Below are 24,099 nucleotides of genomic sequence, written 5' to 3'. Positions count from 1 at the left end.
ACTTCTCATTCAAAGCCATAATTGTAATTATTTGTATTATTTGTAACAGTTCACCTTAATAACTAAAAATTATTACCTTTAAAATCTTAGAAAAATCAAATATTTAGGGAAGTTGGCAAATTAGATAAGCAAAATACAAAAATCAATCAATGTAAGGTTTTATAAAATGAAAATCACCTAGATCATATAAAGAACATAACTTACTTCAAATAGTCCACTAGAAGTAAATTATTTAAAAGTCAAAGCAGCAGGATAGTGACTAGTTCTAGATAAAGAAAAAAATTAAAGCTATTAAAATAAGTCAATTTGAATGAATGGGAAGAATCATACTAAATTTTAATAATATGACTTGTTATTTTATATGTGAAAATTATTTTCTTACATAATTACAATTAATAAAATAATGATATTTTGTACAAGGCATTTATAAAATTATATTTGCATTTCTCTAGAAATTCAGTTGTAAAATATTAGGAAATACATTTTTAAAAGCCAGACAATCTCTAAATATAAAGGAGTCTTCAGGAAAAGAAATGGCTTACTAAATATTAAAAAAAATATTGTATGCATATAGAGATTTTAAAAATTGCCTTATGATGAAGAATAATTACTATGTTAATGAATCTGAGAAGAATTCCAGAAAAAACTCTAATACATCTATAATAATAGAAGTATAATATGCTAATTAGACTGGACAGCAAAACGACCTTCCAGACATCCTTCTGGATGAAGCTGCAGCGGTGGGGGCCAAGTCAGAGGCGGTTAGGGGCAATCAGGCAGACAGGTGAGCAGTTAGGGGTGATCAGGCAGGCAGGCAGAGTGGTTAGGGGTGATGAGACAGGCGATTGGTTAGGAGCCAGTGGTCCTGGATTGTGAGAGGGATGTCTGACTGCTGGTTTAGGCCCGATCTTGCAGGATCGGGCCTAAACCAGCAGTAGGACATCCTAACCCAAGGGGTCCTGGATTGTTAGAGAGTGCAGGCTGGGCTGACCCCCCCCCACCCCCCGTACAATATTGTACACCAGGCCTGTAGTAGAAGTATAATATAATAAATATGGCTGTTCCAATTAACGTAAAACATTTTATTACTCAAAAGAAGCAATGTTTAGATAGCTAGGTATCCTTTGGAAAGAAATGAATAAGTAAACTTGGACTCTGCCTATTCTTTAAACCAGAATGACTTTAGCTGAACCAATAACTAAAGCACAACACACATGGCCACAGAACTCACCAAGTGTCTGGTTCTCTTTTCAGGGCTCCACATAAATAAACAGAGACAGCGATACTTTAAAAACAACCTGCTCTGGGTCATGCACTACTAAACCTTAAATGTCTTTGAAGATAAAAAGGAGGTGTTTAATTTTTACTTGGAGGTGGGAATAAAATCAAAGGCCCATGAGGGAGAGCCACAAGACCCAGAAATTATATTTATCTAAATATGTCACATACGAAATACACAAGCAAACAAAAAACCAAACAAACAAAAGGCTAAGAGCATTAACAACAAAATATTTTTATAAATATAACAAAAGATTGATTTCCCTGATACATAAAAAGTTTTTTAAATAAAACAAGAAGTAAATATACAGATAATCTATAATAGAATTGTAGACTTGAAACTTATATACTTTTATTAATCAATGTCACCCTAATAAATTAAATAATTATTTTTAAAAAGAGGTGAATTGGAAACATTAAATAGAAATAGGCTAATGACATGAGCAGGCAATTAATATGAAAGCTATGTTCATGACATGCAAACTTCAGAAATGTATTTATGCTTTCCTAACAATTAAATAATTCTAAAAAATTTCCAAAAGGGTTAGAAAATGTAACATTTTGATGTTGACATCAAAACCAGCTGGCTGCTCTGGCTAGTGTGGCTCACTTGTTGGAGTGTCTTCCCTTGCACACAAAGGTGATTGTTTGGATTCGAGGTCAGAGTTAGGGCACATACCTAGGTTGTGGGTTCAGTCTCTGGTTGGGGCAAGTAAGAGAAGCAATCATTTGATGTTTTTCATGTCTTTCTTTCTCTCTCCCTTTGTCTTTCTAAAAAAATCAGTAAATATATCCTCAGGTGAGGATTAAAAAAAGTAACAACAAAACAAAATAAACCGCTGGATGACATTAAATTGTTGCAACTTTCTGGGAGGTGTGAAGTGTGTGTGTGTGTGTGTGTGTGTGTGTGTGTGTGTGTGCGTGTTGTGTGTTTTAAAATACATAGTAAATTTAGGAAATGGGGTACTTGAGTTTTTTTTTATTTTTAACTTCCTATTTTATATATTTTGCCATAAATATGTCTTAGTTCTATAATTAAAATACTAATTTGTTATATTTAAAGACAGCTTTTGGTATTGCTAATAATGTCCTAAGAAATGGACTTTTTTGGAAAGGTAAGCTAAAGATGGTAGTGTTGTGATCGTCATTACTTCCAACAAAGTGCTCATATCTATATACTAGTATACAAAAGTCTAAGCAACTGAACAACTGAACGACTGGTCAACCAGTCACTCTGATGTGCACTGACCACCAGGGGGCAGACGCTCTTCATAAGTGTAGTAAAAGAACAAGAATTCTCCACTTAAACTGTAAACTCTTGCAAAATACATGCTTGCCTTTTTCATAAACCAGCACCCACCTTTACCAAGATATATTAATTGAAGGTTCCCTGGGATCTACTGATATTTATTCATTTCAAAGTTAACGCTTAAATTAGTAACACATTAGGTAAAAGTATGACTTCTACTTATCTTTAAATCTTTTACTTCTTATTTTCTGTGAGTATCTAACTTAGCAGTAATTTAAGCTAGCCCCGAGGAGTCTCATTCATTGCCAGAGAAGAGCCACACAGTGGAGGATTAAGATTGGGAGTGCATAAAACACATGCACAAACACACACACGGGCTTATTCCCCTGTGGGTCTCAAGTAATTCCATTACTGTATATTCACAGGGAGATTGATAAAAATAATGTACTAGGTAGTCAAGGATTTATAAATATAGTGGTCATTTTATCACAACACATGAATTTATTATTCAATCCACATTCACTGAAAGACCTACAGAATGTATAATGACTTGGCCCAATTCTATGACAACTAAAAAGTAAACTAAAGTTATTGATAGACTCAATTTTGAGAAATTTGACCTACAATTTTAACTTTGATCTACTCTCAAAAGAGACACAAGAAATAGTAACAGCCTAGTCACTAAGCTTTGTCTCTTTCTAGTGAAGCTGAGGCTATGAAAGAAAACTTTGCCGATAGAACATTCACTTTTCACCTAAGAGACTTTTTTTCACTTTTCAATGAAGTCATGACTTCCGGGATCTGAAAGTTTCTTGTCTGCTGACTCACAGGGAACAATATGAACAACTGAAATTTAACTTAACAAATGAGCATATTTTTTTCCTGATTTTAAACATTTTTAAATAAATAGATACTTCAACTTCATTTAGTTTTTCCCTGAGATCTTTGGGGAAGTATGGTGCTTCCCTAGAATATCACTTAGCGGCCCAGTAAGGAGACATCTATTCTATAAAACAATCCTTTGTGTCTGAAAAACAAACCAGGCTCAGGCTGATATGATATCATTCATGGTTTTCAGTTGTTTCTATGGCTCTGTGCAAACTGATGACCTTAAACTGGTAATCTCTAATGATATACTTCAATTTCAAAAATAAAGTACTGAAGTGGAACCAAAGTGCCTGAATGGAGTTACTGAGGCAGACATTCAAAAGGGCAAAGATGAAAGAATATGCTTTCTCTTATTGTATTGCTTTTCTTCAAAAAAATTTGCACAGTATTTTTAAGTTATTTCTCCCACCTAATTGCAAATGCTCAGGGTTTTTTTCTGATGGGGGAATGCTAAGTGAATCATTTTCTTAAGCCACATGATGATTACTATTGAGTTAAATGCTTTAAAAACTACCCCGTTGTAGAATTGCAGTATGAAAAGCTTTTCTTTAAAAGTTCTTGATAGAACAGCTTGTCCAGTTCAAGCCAAGGAAGTAAAAATCAGGTCAAGATGGTTAATTCTATCGCCTTATTTCACTTTCCATTTTTGCCGTTCAACAATACTGATAATAATGCAGAGGAAGGAGGCACATTCAGGATAAAATGACCTGGCAAAGTCCTTTGAATAAGAAGAGAAATATATCAGGAGTTATCCCGAGGTTAGATAATTTTTAAATTTTAGATATGTGAAAATCTGAAGTACACATCAATTAGATTACCATGATGTAGGCTCTATAATAAAATATTCAATAAAAAAATCTCAAGAAAATAATTTTTATTTTATAGTTAAGAATAGAAGCTTTTCTGGTCTTTATGTTTTTTAATTATCAATATTCTCCTTATTACTAGCTATATTAATAAAATTTGTTTTGCATTCATGTGAAAGAGGTAGGGCTGTCTCATCAGACACCAGGCTTAGTGAAAATCGATAACTGACCTGTGGCTGCGACTAGGCTGTCAACAAGGAGACAATGCAAATACACAGAAATAAAAGACAGTTTAATTCTTCCCTTGTCCACTCAATCAATTACTATCTAAGAGAAGAGTCACTGCCACTGTGACCTTGACATGCCATCCGCCTACTTGGTATATCTTTGACTGGGCTCCATTTGGTGTTCACATCTATCTCCATAAGATGATAAGCAGCACAATGCAATAGTGCTATTTTCTTAAGTGCTTTTCTCTCTTTTGCATTAAAAGAATATCAATTTGAAACATTTTCAGCTTTTAACTCTTTGCTTAATCTTTTCCTTTTTTTAAACTGAATGGTTTCGGTAAATGCCTTAGTCCCAGCCAGAGACCCTGTGCTTCAGCTTTTAACTCTTTGCTTAATCTTTTCCTTTTTTAAAAAAAACTAAATGGTTTTGGTAAATGCCTTAGTCCCAGCCAGAGACCCTGTGTTTGCCTGCTGCCACACTGTATGTAGGAAGCGCACAGTGGCTGCTTCATGTCAAGAAGAAAGCGATGCCTCGTAGAATCTTGATTCTCCTTCAGCCAAACAGAGGAGGGCTGTTTTTTCATAGGCTTGTACCTACAAGAAGGACTTTGCAGTTGCTATCAGCATTATACCCTAACATTCTAGTCCTATTTCTCTGTATGAAACAGCATAATTCTACACTATCTCCTCAAATACAGACAGCCCTGGCTTGCATGTTTCCGATATCCATAAATTTCAGTTACCATGATTTGGTTAAATAACACCAGTCCCCCTATAAATTTCAGTTACTATAATACACGGGTTGGCAAAGTAGGTGTATAGTTGTGAATATGTGAAACACAAAGTTTATTATTGTTATCGTTTATTGATTCTTGTATTATTTATTTGTATTACAACTATAAACCTACTTTTGCCCACCCCTGTTTTTAACTGTGAGTAATTTGAATAAAGTACAAACTTTGCTGTTAGCTCTTCAGCCCACAGATGCACATCATAATCAGTGGCCAATCATGTCACTTCTCTCAATGTCAGAAAGGTGATTCATTATTGCACTTGTGTTATTGGGTTCATGCACAGGCTATTGTGTTGCCTTTTTGTCTTCTAGTGATATAAGTCATTTTACAACATAAAATGGATAATTAAAGTGAGAATTGGCCAACAAAGATATAAGTGGAGTATAAAAAGAAAAAGTGATAATGCTGGAATTAAAATTACAATGGAATCTCAGACTTCTATACCAGAAGGTTAGGGATTGCCTCAGGAGCTTTAAATAACCCCATCCTTGCCCTAACTGGTTTGGCTCAATTGTCTTCTAGTGATAGAAGTCATTTTACAACATAAAATGGATAATTAAAGTGAGAATTGGCCAACAAAGATATAAGTGGAGTATAAAAAGAAAAAGTGATAATGCTGGAATTAAAATTACGATGGAATCTCAGACTTCTATACCAGCAGGTTGGGGATTGCCTCAAGAGCTTTAAATAACCCTATCCTCAACTTAAAGAACTGGGCTTTCTACACAAAAGAAATTGGAATCAACCCTGTTAAGCCTTCCACTGAAGTCTGCTTGGATCTTTTCTCCACTCACAAGCAGTCTGAGCTTGCTCTCAATACCTCAAGGAATGCTCGTAGGCAGATAAGCAGGTAGTGCAGGAGGTTGCTTATGATGGGACATTATAAACATGCACAGAAACTGCCTACTCTAGCTGACAGTAAATTGGAGTTGGGTCAAGGGAATGTGACATTTGGCAGCAGGAGTTCCTAGAACTATGGTAGAGAAGTCTATGTTTTCTATAACAGTGGCTGGAAAACTGTTCCTGTAAAGGGCCAGAAAGGACCTTCTTATGGGACCCTTCGTTGCAACCATATAGTCATTATAAGGGGAAGCAACCATAAACAATGGGTAAACAAATGAGCAGGTCTCAATAAAACTTTATGGCCACTGAAATTTGAATTTTATGAAATGCAAATGTTCACTAAATGCATCATGAAATATTATTCTTTATTTGATATTTTCAACTATTTTAATATAAAAACCAAAGCCATACGAAACAGATGGTGGGCTAGATTTGGCCTGTGGGATAGTTTGCCAACTTTTATTCTTAAATATCAATACAATATAAATATTCAGAGAAAATGGCACTTTAAAGATGTTTATTGGTCATAATAATGTTGAGAAGTCTTCATTTTAGAAAGAAACAGATTGAATTTCCACATAGAAATTTATATAAAATATTTCACTTATCAGAGTGGCCTTTTGCAGCCAACCTTTATAAATAGCAACACTGTCCACTCATCCTGACTCTCCATTACCCTTTCTTTATATTATATTTCATTATAATTCATCATCACATTAACTATAATAGCTTGTATGCTTGTTTATAGTCTCCTGAAGATAATTTAAGCTCCAATAGGCCAGGAACTTTTCATGTTTAGTTCACCAGAACCAAGAACACTGACTGGAAATTAGTAGGTACTCAACAAAAGAGTGAGTTGATAATCTGGGAACCCTAGAAATGCTTAGAAATGGATGGTAGAAAGACTACAATTATAATCCAATTTCATAATTGATGTATTTCAATTATTAAAGCACAGATCTTTTAAAAATCTATTGTTTTACTAATTTAGGAGGAAAAGCAAAATTATCAGAAAGGTACATTTTCTACTCAACATGTGAGCACCTAAAAATGATTTTAATCCAATAGAATTATAATTAGTAAGACTGCAAATATATGGCACCATTATTTATTCATGAGCATGCTTTAGAGGTAGACGATTTTCTCCAATGTTGTTTATGTTGGTATAAAAATTTTTCCTTATGCAATATGGTGATTATTTATATAAGTACCACTTATATGAATATCTTATTGTCTCATTTTCTCTCCTGTGTCAACTCACTATATTTCATAGAACCCCCTGTAATCTCATGCCTCCAAAGTTCCTAGATGCCTTCACCTTATTCTATGTTATGATTAGGAAATTCTGCCACAGGTTGCTACTGAGTTCTCTTGTAGTCTCTTTGATATCAAACATGTTTGAATGACATGTAATAGTTTAGTCTCTTTACATACTCTACCTCATTTAATTATAATAAATTTTACAGAAATAGAACACAATACTGAGAAAAGATAAAGTGTACTAGAATTTTAAGTGACACTCATAGATTTGAACAGGCATTTTTCTGATTTTAAAGACTGCTTTTTCCACTAGGAATGACACCTGCTTTCGAAGACCTCTGGAGTTCAAATCAGAATCGACCTGGTTAAGCCTTCCCCTAAAGTCCGCTTGTATCTTTCCCCCATGCACATGCTTTCATTTCCCCACTGGCTATATTCCAGCATGACAATTTCTCTCCATTTTTGAAGATGTCATATTTCTTCAACTGTAAAAATTCACATTTGATGTATCTCTAGTCTGGAATTTACCATCATAACCACTCTGACATTTTAATAATGTGCTAAACTAATGCCTAGTAATTCTTTAGATTTCAGCTAGAAAAAAAAATAGACAGCATCAAATACTTCCCTTGCACTCCCCTATTTTTCTACACTAGACTGGGATGGCTCCCAAACATTGTACTGATTGCACTTGCAATTCCCTTCTGATAACACTCATTTTACTCATAAATATTTGCCTTACTATTTGTTTTCACAGATTAACTTGGCAGCTCTTGGAGACAGGGTTCATATGCATAATGTTCACCACGGTCACAAGTTCTTAGCATAGAGCCTGGCACAAAATAAATGTGCATCATTGTTGAATGCATATATATCCTATATAAGAAAGTCTAATATGCAGATCAACCGGACAGTGGAATGACCGGTTGCTATGATATGCACTGACCACCAGGGAGCAGATGCTAAATGCAGGAGCTGCACCCTGGTGGTCAGTGCGCTCCCACAGGGGGAACATTGCTCAGTCAGAAGCTGGGCTTATGGCTGGTGAATGCAGCGGTGGTGGCGGGAGCCTCTCCTGCCTCCATGGCAGTGCTAAGGATGTCTGACTGCTGGCTTAGGCCTGCTTCCCAGGGGGAGCAAGCCTAAGCCGTCAGTTGGACATCCCCCAAGGGCTCCCAGACTGTGAGAGGGTGCAGGCCATGCTGAGGGACTCCCCACTCCCCGCACCCCTAGTGCACGAATTTAGTGCACCAGGCCTCTAGTATGAATATAAGAAGAAAGCAGAGGAGAGGACAGTGCTCTGATTTTCATAATATCTACAGAAAGTTGTGCCCATAATTTATCAGTCCCATGAGATAGCATCTGGATCCCAGTTTTCAGTGAGCTAAAGAAGAAAGCAAGACATGTTTACATAGTCCTTTCTAAGGCATAATTTAAACAGGTGATTTCAAAAACTCACACCACATATTGTATAACATATGATTTTGTATTTTATTATATTGTTCTTTAAATTAGTCATGAAAAATTAATTCCAATTTTTTGGTATGCTACATTTATTTTCTTTCTTTTTCTTTTCTTTTCTTTCTTTTTTTCTTTTTTTTTTACATTTTGTTGATTCCTTTCCTTTGCCTCAATACCTTTCAAGAAAAGAGAAAACAATTTTAAGATAAAATACTAATGTTTATTTAAGGAAAACACAAGTTAATAAGGTGTGGAAAATACTCTTAAACAGTAAAAGCACAATGGAAATACATGGGATTACCTTGAAAATGTCCTAGTTACTCTTTAAATACCCTGAGACATTGGGGTTCAATAAGCTTCTGCTTCACCAAAAGGAAAACAAACAAAAAAAAGGCTTTCTGAGGTTTGCTATTAAGTGTTATATTTTTTATTTAAGTTTATGAAATATATTTAATATCCAATTCTTATCGGGCTGAGGATATGGTAAAAATTCTATTCTTAAAGGTTTCTTCAAATAATTTAGTTCTGTTTTATTGCTGATTTAATCAGGAAATCTTTTTAAACTCCTTGTATTATAACATTCTTTTAAGCCTCTAACTTACTGGATAAGTGTATTAATAAACAAACTTAGTTTTATTTAGTGCTAAAATGAAACACATTTATAATTCTTATAAAAGTTCATTTTTAAATAATTTCTTTAATCTCAAAAGACTACTGTGTAAGATTAAGGAAATTCAAATTCTGTCAAACAGCTTAACTAATTAGATTCCATAGCTCAAATTTTTTTATGTTCTAATAATTGTATTAATTCACCATGTTTAAAAATTCAAGTTAGTCACATGCTTTTGTTCTTGAATAATAGTGATTTTTGTACTAACATTTATTTATTGTTTATTTTTTAGTCCTAGCCATAAGCTGACCAAATTCAACCAATGTTTTTGATTATTTATTTATTTAAATGTTATGTGTACACTCCAAAAAATGCAAGAAGGAAGACTTCCAAGCTCTTTTTAGAAGGCAAGCATTATCCTAGTTCCAAAACCAGATAAAGACACAACAAAGAAAGAAAATTATAAGCCAATATCCTTGATGAACATAGATGCTAAATTCATCAACAAAATATTAGCAAATTAGATCCAGCAATATATTTAAAAAATCATACACCATGACCAAGTGGGATTTATTTCGGGGATGCAATGTTGGCACAATAATCAATAACCAAAAAATGTGATACAACACATACACAAATTGAAAGATTAAAATTACATTTTCATATCAATAGGTTCAGAAAAAGCATTTGATAAAATTCAGCACCCATTTTTGATAAACACTCTCAGAAAAGTGGGAATAGAGGAATCATTTCTCAGCAAACATCATGCTCAGTGAGCAAAAACTAAGAGCAATTCACTTAGGATCAGGAACAAGACAGATGTCTGCTTTCACAACTCTTATTCAACATAATACTGGAAGTCCTAAGCACTTTGATCAGAAAAGAGGAAGAAAAAAAAGGCATCCAAATTGGAAAGGAGGAAGTAAAGTTGTCACCATTCACAGATGACATGATATTGTATATAGAAAACACTAAAGACTCCACTAAACAACTACTAGATCTAATAAGTGAATTCAGGATACAAAATTAATACCCAGAAAGTGGTGGTATTTTTATACCAATAATTAAATATCAGAAGGAGAAACTAAGAAAACAATCCCATTTACTTTGCAACAGCCACAAAAAATAAGGTACCTAGGAATAAAGTTAAAAAGGTGGTAAAAGATCTATAATAGGGAAACTATAGGACATTAAAGAAAGTAGATGATGATACAAGCAAGTGAAAGCACATATGTTCATGGATTGGAAGAATTAATATCATTAAAATGCCCATACTACCCCAAGCAATCTATAGATTCAACAAAATACCAATAACACCCTGGCTGGCATGGTTGGTTGAGCATCAAACTATGAACCAGGTCATGGTTTGATTCCTGGCGAGGGCACATGCCCAGGTCACCAAGCAATCTATAGATTCAACAAAATACCAATAACAGCCTGGCTGGCATGGTTGGTTGAGCATCAACCTATGAACCAGGTCACGGTTTGATTCCTGGCGAGGGCACATGCCCAGGTCTCAGACTCGATCCCCAGTAGCGGGTGTGCAGGAGGCAACCAATCAATGATTCTCTCTCATCACTGATGTTTCTATCTTTCTCTCCCTCTCCCTTCCTCTCTGAAATCAATAAAAATATATTTAAAAATATATGTAAAAATAATAACATATTTCATAGATATAAGACAAATATTCCAAAAATGTATATGGAACAACAACAACAACAAACCCTAATAGCCTCAGCAATCTTGAGAAAGATGAAAAAAGTTGGAGGTATCACAATACCGGATATCAAACTATCCTACATGGCCATTGTAATCAAAACAGCGGTACTGGCATAAGAACAGGCAAATAGATAAATGGAATAGAACAAAGAGTCCAGAAATCAACCCACACCTCTATGGTCAATTAATATTTTACAAAGGAGGCAAGAACATACAATGTAGTAGTAAAGATAGTCTCTTCAATAAATGGTGTTGAGAAAATTGGACAGGTACATAAAAAATAAATGAAATTAGACCACCAAATTACACCACACACAAGAATGAACTCAACATAGAGGATAGTCTTAAATGTAAATTGTGAAACCATAAAACCCCTAGAAGAAAACATAGGCAATAAAATCTCAGACATTTCTCATACCAGTATTTTTGCTGATATATCTCCTAGGGCAAAGGAAACAAAGGAAAAAATAAACACAAGGACTACATGAAACTAAAAAGCTTCTGCACTGCAAAAGAAATCATCGACAAAATGAAAGGGGAACCCAAAGTATATTTGTCAGTGATACTTTAAAAAAGGGGTTAATTTCCAAAATATATAAAAACTTTTATAAGTCAACACCAGGAAAACAAACAATGCAATAAAAAAATGAGCAAAGGACTTGCATAAACAGTTCTCTAACGAAGATGTACAGATGGGCAATAGACATATGAAAAAATGCTGTGCCACTTATCATCAGAGAGATGCAAATTAGAACTACAATGAAAGAACATCTCACACCTGCCAGCATGGCTAGCAGCAATAAATCAAGAAACAAGTGCTGGTGAGGATGCAGAGAAAAGGGAACCCTGGTGCAGTCTTGGTGGGAATGCAGACTGATACAGCCACTGTGGAAAACAGTATGGAGTTTCCTCAAAAAATTTTAAAAAATGGAACTGTCTTTTGACCCAGAGGTCCCACATCTGGGAAAATATACTAAGGATCCTAAAAAGGCAATCAGAAAGAATGTATGCACACCCGTATGTTCATAGCAGCATTATTTACAATAGTGAAGATCTAGAAACAGCCCTAGTGCCTATGAGTAGATGAGTAGATAAAAACAAAACAAAGCAAAAACAGCGGTACATTGACACAATGGAATACTACTGGACTGCAAAAAAACAAAACAAAACAAAAAACAAAAAAACCCCACAAAAAACACACACAAGGAACTCTTACCCTTTATGACAGCATGGATGGACCTGGAAATCATTATGCTAAGCAAAATGAGCCAATCAGAAAAAGACTACCATGTAATCTCACTTATATGAGGAATCTAATGAACAAAATAAACTTACAAACAAAACAGAACTAGAGGAATGGATACATGGAACAGTCTGACAGAGGTCAGAGGGGAGGGGAAAGGGGGACTGGGAAAAGAAGATGAAGAGAGTAGCCAAAGAACATATATACATAGCCCATGGACACAGACAACAGAATGATGCAGGCTGGGGCCTAAGTGGAAGTGGGCAAAGGGGGGACATCTTAGGGGTCACATGTAATAGTATCTACACTAATAAAAGAGAACCATGCTAATTGGTGTCACTCCACTACACCCACCAGCCAATCAGGATGAGTATGAAAATTAACCCAACAAAGATGGCAGGTCAATTTGCATACACAGGCATGGAGCAAAGATTGAAGGCTCCGGCCCTAGTGAAGACTGAAGCCAAGCCTCACTGCAGCCAGAGCGGAGAAGCCTAGCCTCAAGGCTTTGCTTCTCCGCTGCGGCCAGACCAAAGGCCTAGGTCCTGGGTGCCAGAGGAAAACCGGTGCCAGCAGCCAGGGGAAGGAAGGCTTATTCCGCGAATCTTCGTGCAACGGGCCTCTAGTCAACAATAAAGAAAGAAAAAATGTTATGTGCTCAAAATACAATAATATACAGATAATGGATTATTGAATTGTACACCTGAAATCTATACAATTTTATTAACCAATGTCATGCCAATAAATTCAATAAAAATAAATTATAACAACAGTTAATAAAGATGTTATGTGCAGCTTTACAAATGGAATAGATTTTGTCTGGGCATTCTTTCTGCAGAATACAGTATTCTTTAAAAACAAATGTCACTCTCCACTTCACAAAGTATATGATTGGGCCCTGTGCTGTACAACTGAGATTAATGCAGAATGGTATTGAACATGAGCTATGGTTAAAAACAGTGCCACTCCTTTGTCCTTAAAATTCAATAAACATGTATAAAACTATTGTCCATTTATGAACTCAAGAGATTTGAATGAATGTATTTATTGATAGTCACTGGAAATAAGGATATTTACTTTTATAAGTAAAATGAATTTATAATGTTACAATAAACTTTGCATACATCTACTCTAAGAGATGGCTAATTATGTCATGTGGCACATTATTTGCTGTTTATCACTCTCATAAGTACAACGTAGATACAGGTAAATATTTGTTTTCTTAAGTTGAAAAAATTTATTTGGCATTTTAGTATAATTTCTAATAAATTTTCAGTCAGATTTATACCTGATGTTTCCTGTTTTAGCACTTTAAAAAGAGGATTTTAAACCATTATACCTTTCTTTCAAACTTCTGACATGTTCTCTTAAAGTAATGGTGCATATTAGGGAGAGAGAAATGGAGGACATAGGATGACAGGGAAGGAGAGAGAGAAAAAGGAAGTGAGATTAATGCCATTTTCTTAGTTCTTACAGCAACATATTATTTACACTTTAAAAGTGATGGTTATTATATCTTATTATTTTAATGTTCATTTAATATGATAATTATTAGAAATCAATATCCAGTTAATAAGAGTTAGGCTTTTGAAAAAATTAAACTAGTTAAAAGCATTTAATATCTACAAGATCTGTCCATTAAGACTAAAATGGGAATGCATCATTCTCTATTGATGATATTAAATTATTTTTTAATTACATACATTATTATTATTATTTAATATTTACAGATAGATGGTGGCTTGCCAAAAGAGCAGCCAGCCAAGTGAGTGATGGAGCTGGGCTCAAAGCCAAGTCGTGACTCTAAAGTTAGCACTCTTTCCACTAGGCTATGCGGCGTCTCTTCTCCAAGTGAAAGGGTGGGCTTCGGATCTCTGTGATACCTGTCAAGTAAATGATTTCATGAATACATTAGACAGCCCCACACCCTCCTCAAATGTGTGCTTAAAGAGCACACAGGTTGGAGTGGCTTCATGTTTTGTAATAACTCCTGAGTGTGTGACCCGGATGCTCCAGCTCTGTGTCTAGCTTTAGCATGACTATAACCTGCAGGGACAAGTAGCTCATATGGACTCGATCTGTCTATGCTCAAGGTCCAATTTCCTGGTGACCTAAGGACCGCAGTACAAGGAATAAAGAGAAGGGCGGGACTTCCCTTGTTATGGGTAACACGCTGCAGCTTTCTGCCAAGTTTGCAGTAATGCAAATTTTAGGAAAATGACTGTCACTCTTAAAAAATAATAAAAAGATGGGATCGTGACACTGAGAGCAATGACTTTTACCAGGAGGAAGTAGATGGGAAAAAGGAGAAAGTGGCTAGAGCAGTGGTTCTCAACCTTCTGGCCCTTTAAATACAGTTCCTCATGTTGTGACCCAACCATAAAATTATTTTCGTTGCTACTTCATAACTGTAATGTTACTACTGTTATGAATCGTAATGTAAATATCTGATATGCAGGATGGTCTTAGGCGACCCCTGTGAAAGGGTCGTTCGACTGCCAAAGGGGTCGCTAGCAGGTTGAGAACCGCTGGGCTAGAACAAAGGAAAACAAAAGGAAATTTGGCACAACAGGGTCAGTTTTGTTAATGCTGCATTTGTATTTAAATAGAAGATAGGCACATGAAATATTTTTAGACTGGCATTGAAGGAATATCAGAATGGAAGGAATGCGTTACAGAAATATTCTGAGAACAGAATTTGCATGTGTCCTCCTAAAAAATTATTTTCCTATTTTGCCTTAATAAATACTAACCTACTGGCACAAACCCTGTGCGAGACACTAGGGATATGGAAGTGAAGGACTGAGTCCTGATCTTAAAGAATGGTCAGCCCAGCAGAAGAGATTTAAAAAGAAACAGACAATTTCAGAAAAGCTGCTACCTTCTATGCACTGGTTGCCAAAGGGCACAGAGGAGGAAGTTCTTATACTGGAGGGGATGGTCAAGGAATATTTAGGATGATAATCCTATATAATAAACAGCTAATATGCAAATCAACTGAATGGCAGAATGACCAGTCACTATGACAAGCACTGACCACCAGGGGGCAGACGCTCAACACAGGAGCTGCTCCCTGGTGGTCAGTGTGCTCTCACAGGGGGAGCTGCTGCTCAGCCAGAAGCCGGGCTCATGGCTGGCGAGCGCAGTGATGGTGGAAGCCTCTCCTGCCTCCTCAGCAGCACTAAGGATGTCAGGCAGCAGCTTAGGCCTGCTCCCCGCTGGCAAGTGGACATTCCCAGAAGGCTGCTGGGCTGCCAGAGGGATGTCTGACTGCCAGCGGCCCAATCCCAGACTGCGAGAGGGCACAGGCCAGACTGAGGGGCCCCCCCCCCCCCCCCCCCGAGTGCACAGATTTTTGTACACCAGGCCTCTAGTTAAATATATTATGGATAAGTAAATCACTTATTAGTCACAAACATATGACACGCATTATTTGTCTTCTGTACTTGTTCAAGAAAATTAAGACCCATATAAGAAAGGCTAAAGAGGAAATATATTTATAAAAAGTCTTTTTAACTAGGAAATGCAAGAACAAAACCTTCAAGTACCTGTATTCAATTTATAAACAAATCATCCACTTTCTTTTGAAGGCCAAAACTGTTAAAACTAATAATTTTTTAAGTTATAACTGTCACATTTTTATACTTATTTGTAATATTTTTTTTTAATTTGACTGGCTTCTGTGTGAAATTCAGAACTTCTCACTAGCATAAACTTTCTACATAATATTGATTTTAGCAAGCAAGTACCTGGCGACATTACATTTCCTTTACTTAGAATGGAAATATAGTTCTAAATATTTCCAAAACCTATTTGGCCTGTGTTTTCTAAGTGCTTTAAATCCCCTTTTTTGTTTCATAGGAAATTTGAACATAATTCATCAGAGTTAAAGGACTTAAAGATGAATAAGATGCAGAGGCAGCAGCTACAGACTAAAAATAAGAGGTGTTTTCTAATTATCCCTTTAATTTTAAATCTTAATGGATAAACAAAGTTTATGAGAAGTTTGTTGACATTATATAATTGCAATGTTGAAATTGTGTCATGGTATGACATAGGGTATCCTACATAATAAAGAGGTATTATGCAAATTGACCATCACACCTTCACACAAGATGGACTACCCCATGTGGTCAAAGATGGCCGCCACAAGATGGCCAGCAGGGGAGGGCAGTTGGGGGCAATCAGGCCAGCAGGGGAGCAGTTAGGTGTCAATCAGGCCCACAGGGGACTGGTTAGAGGGTGATCAGGCAGGCAGGCAGGCGAGCAGTTGGGAGCCAGCAGTCCACGGATTGTGTGTCTCAGATTGGAGAGGGTGCAGGCTGGGCTGAGGTACAACCCCCAAGTAGCACGAATTTCATGCACCAGGCCTCTAGTGTATTACATATAGATCTAGATTTATATACCTTTGTTGTTATCCATTCCTCCTACAGCATACAGAGTTCCAACTGTAGATTTTCTAGGTTTAGTTCTTGGACTTTGCATTAAAGTTCTTCTTTCTGGCAATAGATGATATTTCATTGCTTCCAGAATCAACTTTTGACATTCCAGATCATTCTTAAATAATGCGTGGTTTTCTAGGTCAGCCAATATCTGTAAAAAACACACAAATACTGTTAATGCTTTATGGAAATGTGCATATGACATCAGTAGTTAAAATTAGAAGCTTAATGTCTATGATATTACCCCTTTATTGAGAGGTATACAGAATGTAATAAGAATTATATTGACAAATAAATATAAGTAAAATGCATGCCTTCTAAGAGAAACAGAATGGATATTGTTTTCCATTCAATATTTTTTATTATCACTTTAGGACAGAGTATAAAAAACCTTCCAGTGATCTCGTTTCCATTTTTTTTCTCTTACAAAAGCTGTTTATAAATCAAATATAATTCCTGTGATGGCCATAAATATGTCTGGTGAAAGAAATTAAAAAGTAACTTTCAGCAAATTAGTTCATAACAATCCTATCATAAATACTGGGTGGGGCAAAAATAGGTTTACAGTTGTTCATATGGAAAATAACAAAATCATTAATAAATAATAATATAAAAATAAACTGTTTCACATAAACCTACTTTTGCCCAATCCTGTATTTACATATTTCCTTTAAGATGTTCCAGGTACAGTTTAAATGCATTGCAGATTAGAAAACAACTACTCAATAAAAATGGAAAAAAAAGGCAAAAAATATTTTCCAATAGTGAAACTAAGAATTTATTTTGAAAACTCCAGCACCTGAGAAAACAGTAGAGGAAGAGCAGCAGTTTTAAGTTACATTATGTCTCTCTTGGCTGCTCCAGGTTTTCATCCCCACAAATTTTTCTGTGTATATTTCTTGGAACATATCTATAGTATGCTTTATTTTTTTCTTCCTCAAATGCTCTTTAGATTCTTTTTTCTTAATTCTTTAAGTAGCACATTATCTTTCTTAATGAATCAATATATCATTCTGAATGACAGTTAAATCTGTTATATAGATTTATAAAATTAATAAGTAATTACTAAAGAATTTAACATTAGCTCACTGACCTTTTCTGCTACATTGGTAAGAATTTGTACTTCATCTGAACACTAATGTTTATTGAGTGAGTGAGTTAATATATGATGGCAGCATAAAATTAAAATAATTACTTTTAATGCTATAAATTTAACCTTAATTAAGTAAATTTATTTAGTCTTTTTGATACATAAATTACTGTTGGAGGTGCCAGAAAGCATATAAAAGACATATAAAATGTCATAAAGAAAACCAGAATAAGTCTGAGGTTGAATCCTATCTAATAAAGACAGAATATGCAAACTGATGTCACTCCGAGACAAAATGGCGGCAGCCGGGCCAGGATGCTGGCGTCATCACTATCACGAAGATGCCAGCATTCTGCCCTGCCCTTCCTGGACCACTTTGCACCTGTGCGCACTTCCCACTGCCCCGCCCCAGCCACTCCGCACCTGTGCGTGCTGCCCACTGGCCCAGAGCAACCAGGGCGGGGTGGGATGCCTGGCTACTTGGAATGCTGCCTCTTAAAACTATGAAAGTAGTTCAACTTTCCTGAGACCACAGTATGAGGAAGCCCAAATTAGTCACAGGGAAAAAGGCCCTGTTGAGGATGCTGATCAGGTTCTAGCCTCATTCATAGGAAATGCAAACTCGAGTATTTAGACGCCGTGTGGAGAGAGGGAGGGGCCTCTGGGGGTGACGCGAGCCCAGCATCCTGTGCCCCGGCCGCGTGGAGGGAAGGAGGGGCCTCTTGCCAGAGGCCGGGGCGCAGAATACTGGTGTCATAGTAATCCAGGCTGAGGGATCCCCCAGCCCCCCTCCCATGCACAAATTTTATGCACCAGGCCTCTAGTCTATATATATAAAGAGGTAATATGCAAATTGTCATTACTCTGTCATTGTAATGACTGTTCAACAGGCTGCGCGCACAGCAGGAGCTGGTGGGCAGGGACTTGTGCTGCCAGGACATGAGGCTGCCTCCCAGCCCGACGCCTGGCCAGGGATGTGAGGCTGCCTCATTGGCTCTTCATGTGAAAGGTAAACTTGGATCCTCATTCTTATTCAGTGTAGTGGAGCATGGGAATTGGTTTATAGGGTCCAGTCCCACTTGTGGAAATGTTACTACAGTCTGGGAGTAGATGTAAAATGGGGATCATATTTATTCGTGCACAGGCTTGCTGTAGAACAGACGGAGTCACCATCCTCACAGAATTCAAGATGCCCCACGTGAAAACCTAGAATGAAAAGTCAGCAACACCCCACATGGCCAAGAACTAGAAACTGCCCTTTGAAAGGAGTGTATGCAACAGAACTGTGAGTCCCAGGAGGGCGAAGAAGAAAGCTGTTCTTGCAGTTAATTTAAGGTGCAAAACTGGTATCAGAAAGTAGTGGCATAACACCGAGGCCATGCAGTCATGTGGCAACACTGAGACCGTGGGACCCTTGGGATGAGCGGTTTCTGACACCGTGGGAACCCCCTCCCCCCACTCCAGCCTCTGGGTGCCTGTTACAGATGACCACATGTGCAGGAATGAGGGCTCTGGGCCTGCGGTGGTGGGGTGAGGGGACAGAGGACCTCCTCCCAGAAAGTCTCCCCCAGCCCGCGCAGCATCAGACTATGTGGCGTGTGCCCTGCTGATAGCGTTACCAGGGGATGTTACCTAGAGAGGCCGCTTAGGCGGTTTCCCTGAAGAGGGGCATGCGCCCAGCTCAGAGGCAAGGAGGTATAGGTTTGGGGGGCACGTGACCTCCCACAGCCCTTGCAGTGCAGCCGAAGCTGAAACTGCAGGTCTGTCTGGCTGTTGCAGAGCCTGGACAGTGCAGTGGCCCCAGCACTGGCGGCGAGTTCTGGGTGCCTGAATCTGGGGAGCTGCCCAGACCCATGGGCCTGCCCAGATAAACCACTCCCCTCCTGCATCCCTCACCAAACCCAGGTCTGACCCTCATCCTCCCCACCAGACCCCAGGGGCCCAACCTCCCAAATGGTGACCTTGGACTGCATGCCCTCACCCTAACATTTCAGTCTCAGAACCTAATACCTTCATTAACCCCCTCACCTCTGATCTAACCTTTAACAGGAGCCATTGCCAACCACATCTGCTCCAGCACCACTCTACCCCCGCTAGCCCTCCACCTTCCTCCATGGAAGATGCTATTGCTTCCCGTGAACTCAAACGAAATAGGATTACTCAAAGAAGAATATGTCTGAGCAAAGACCTTGAACTAAAGAAGAAATAAAGTAAATAATATACAGAGAAAAGTTAAGTAATCAAGTAATTGCAAAGGAAAGATACATGGAACTTTAAAAAAATCACAGTATTCAGTACTGGAGAGGGTGTGATGAAATAGACACCTGATAGCACTGCTCCGGAGTAGAAGGGACAGCATTTCTGGAGACAGCTTGACAGGATGTAGCAAATATTCAGGCTCCTGGGCTGGGTGATTACATTTACAGGAATTTATCACACATAATAATCAAAAAGTTGGGCCAGATATCATCATCATAATAAAAATCTAATATACAAATGGTCATCACGCCATGACACCGTAAGACCGAACAGCAGGAGGCTGCATGTGAGACAGGCAGGGGGAGGCAGGGAAGATGCGGGGACTTGCAGCGTTGGTGGGCGGGGACTTGTGCCAGCCTGGGACGTGAGGCTGCCTCCCGCCTAGCGCCGAGCCAGGGGATGTGAATAGCAATATTAAAATATTTCCTCTAATTAATTCTCTTTTAATGTGCAAATTTTGTGCACTGGGCCACAAGTAGGAGTATAATGTATTAGAGTTACCAGATGCTTTGGAATATGGAAGGGAAGATGTTTAATTAACTCCAGGATATGTTTCTCTTCTTGTATATTAAACCTGAGTTTCCTTCCTACCAAATTTCATTCTGAAGACTAAATAAGAAAAAAAAAATAGAAAAGGGTGAAGGGATTAAGTAAAACAACAACAACACACACAAAAACAAACAAATAAAAGCAACAATAAAAGAAAAACTCACAGAGAAACAACCAGAACTACTGGTCAACCAGTCGCTATGACATGCACTGACCACGAGGGGGCAGGCGCTCAATGCAGGAGCTGTCCCCTGGTGGTCAGTGCACTTCCACAGTGGGAGCAGCCGCTCAGAGGGTGAGTTCACAGCCACTCAAATGACTGGGAATGAGCGGTGCTCCCACAATGGGCTGATCCCCACAGGCCATGCCCCCCAGCAGTGCACGAATCCATGCACCAGGCCTCTAGTACAAAATACAGATGATGTTTAAATAACTTCACACTTGAAGCCTACATAATTTTATTAATCAATGTAACCCCAATACATGCAATAAAAATAAAAAATTCTAAAAAAAAAAAAAAAGACAGTATGGAATAGGATAAGGGATCAGGATAAGTGATCTCCAGTGGAAATTTTTTAAATGAGCACTATATTATTTTTTAGTAACATTGTTATTTTTAATTACCAAAGAGAATATCTATTTCTAAAAAGGACCTGGTAGTCTATATAAACTTTAAAAATAAACCTGAGGGAAGAAGAGAGAGAGGGAGAGAGAGAGAGAAGAGAGAGAGACATTTTGACGTAAAAATAGATTTTCCATATATCTAAGCCTTTTTCTTTCCTTAAAAATAGAAGTACTTGGCCTTTACCATAATAAATTTCTATATGTCTGAAAATGGCTTCCATCAATTCTTTTTATTTTCTATTTTTCACCCTTTATGATAAAAAATTCCAAAGATATGTACTTCTTTACTCTGTTTTTCCTTGGAAAAGTGTAACTCAGAATAAAAAAATTTAACTGGAAGTTTGAGTAATGGTATAGGTTTTAGATAAGTTGTAAATATCTTTAAATATAGAGGGTCATTTACATTATTAATATTTCATAGACTATTCTTGATATTTAGATAACTCTTTAACTAAATAGAATTGATTAATTTTAGCTTAAAATGAACTGTATGCCTACTCGATTTTATTGCCACATAAGAATAACTTTAGCACAATATTTAATAGGTATAAAATAGATTTAATTTTTAATATATTAAACTTTAGAAAAATTATATATTGGTTATATGGATCTCTGCAGGGAATAATTAATTTAGAAAATGGCTTAGGAGTACCAAAATACAAAATTATTTAAAAGAAATATCAATAAATTATATCTTCTGTAATGGTTTGATCTTGTGACTTTTTGTAGTGCTACAAAAAAAATACTTATTGTGTTGGCTTACATTATAAGTTTTTTGTCTTTGGACAACTTTAAGACAATAGACTAATATTATATTGATTAATTAATAAAAATTCTTAAATATTTTTTTGATTTATAATTAAGAAAAGTTACTAACATATTAATTTATATGATATAATTTGTCAAAATAAAATAAAATATGTTTTCTTGGACAAAAATTAGAGAGGATTTGTCTTCCTGTTTCTAGTTTTCCTGTGGCAGAAAACAAATGTCATTCAGGCTAAATTATACTTAATACAAAAGACTAAAGAGAAATAAGAATATGTATACAAGGTAAAAATTATTGATTTATTTGTTTCTTAAGGAAAAGTTATAGCTTAAAAATTATATAACATGATATATACTTGATAAAAGCTAAAGTAAAAACCTTAACTTTATCATCTATTTGAACAGTTTAATATTTATATATTTCTAAGCACATACATGCAAAGGTATATAAGGGTTACTTAAAATTTTTTTATAATTAATGAATAATTACAAAATAAAATATAAAGAATCCTGTAAAAATAATCAAAGGATGGTCAACAATAAGTCCCTAAGTTTGTAATACAGTCAAGTAATAATTTTTAAAAATTAATTGCTCTGCCCTAACCGGTTTGGCTCAGTGGATAGAGTGTTAGCCTGCGGACTGAAAAGTCCCAGGTTCGATTCTGGTCAAGGGCATGTACCATGTTTGCGGGCACATCCCCAGTAGGAGGTGTGCAGGAGGCAGCTGATCGATGTTTCTCTCCATCGATGTTTCTAACTCTCTATCTCTCTCCCTTCCTCTCTGTAAAAAAATCAATAAAATATATTGGAATAAAAATTAATTGCTCTATGTCCATAGATGCATGCATAGTGAAAATATATTAAGAATTACTTATTTCAAACTATGGCATAGGAGATATACAAAATAAAATTAAAGTTTGTATTATTTTTATAAAATAACCAAGGTATTCTATACTTAAGTAATATTTTTCACTTTATTAACAAACCATTGTATTAAATGTATTAACTTTTGTATACTTTTAATAATTTGACAAAGTTCTATATTTTAAAAGAAACTGAATTCTTCATTATTGTGTGTTTTCAAGTTATTATTTGTAAGTATGTATTGCTTATAATATTATGACTAGTGTCTATATCATATCTCTGACAACATTTTTAGGATTACTGTTTCAGCCCAAAGTAAGGCACAAAGTCAGAATAATAAAATGACTGAGCTGATTTTTAAACTTGAATTGTCTTTAGATTTTCTGGAATGATCCAAGATTAACACAAATATTGCTCCTCTCTATAAAATAAGAGACAGACCAGCCTGCATGGCTCAGTGGTTGAGCAATGACCTATGAATCTGGTAGTCATGGTTCAATTCCAGATCAGGGAACATGCCCTGGTTGTGGGCTCAATCCCCAGTGTTGGGTGTACAGAAGGCAGCCCATCAGTGATTCTGTCTCAGCATTGATGTTTCTATCTCTCTCTCCCTCTTCCTTCCTCTCTGAAATCAATAAAAATATATCCTATCTAATAAAAGACAAAAAGGGTAATTGACTGTACCTTCGCTATGCTTCCCATTGGCTAATCAGGGAGATATGCAAATTAACCACCAACAAAGATGGCGGCCAGCAGCCACGCAGCTGTAGTAAGCAGGAGTCTTGCTTGCTCCAGTGATGGAGGAAGCCAAGGTTCCTCGCCTGCCGCAGCCCGGCTCTGAGCTCCAAAAACAACAAAGTTTCAATTATAGAACTAAACAAACCCCAGATACATGCTTTCAGCAGGCCGTGGCCACAGAGCTGGAGCAAGCAGGAGCCTGGCTCTTAGCTCCAATGACGGCAACAAAGTTTCAATTATAGAAGCTAAACAAGCCCCAGATACCTGCTTTCAGCAGGCCGTGGCCTCAGAGCTGGAGTGAGCAGGAGCCTGATCTCAGCTCCAGTGATGGCAACAAAGTTTCAATTATAGAAGGTAAATAAATCCCAGAATAAAAAAAAAAAA

General features: G+C 36.8%; 1 protein-coding gene across 1 annotated transcript in view; it reads right to left on the bottom strand.

Annotated features, from left to right (window-relative positions):
- The window catches only part of KLHL1 (kelch-like family member 1), a 378,971-nt gene that overhangs the window by 83,073 nt on the left and 271,799 nt on the right, over window positions 1-24,099 (bottom strand). Inside the window, exon 6 of the mRNA XM_005871702.2 lies at window positions 16,788-16,974. Within this exon, the coding sequence (XP_005871764.1) occupies window positions 16,788-16,974 (187 nt within the window). The remainder of the gene's footprint in view (window positions 1-16,787; window positions 16,975-24,099) is intronic.

Source organism: Myotis brandtii, unplaced genomic scaffold, assembly GCF_000412655.1.
Source record: "Myotis brandtii unplaced genomic scaffold, ASM41265v1 scaffold353, whole genome shotgun sequence".
Classification (NCBI taxonomy): Eukaryota; Metazoa; Chordata; class Mammalia; order Chiroptera; family Vespertilionidae; genus Myotis; species Myotis brandtii.
This window is presented reverse-complemented; position numbering and strand designations above follow the sequence as displayed.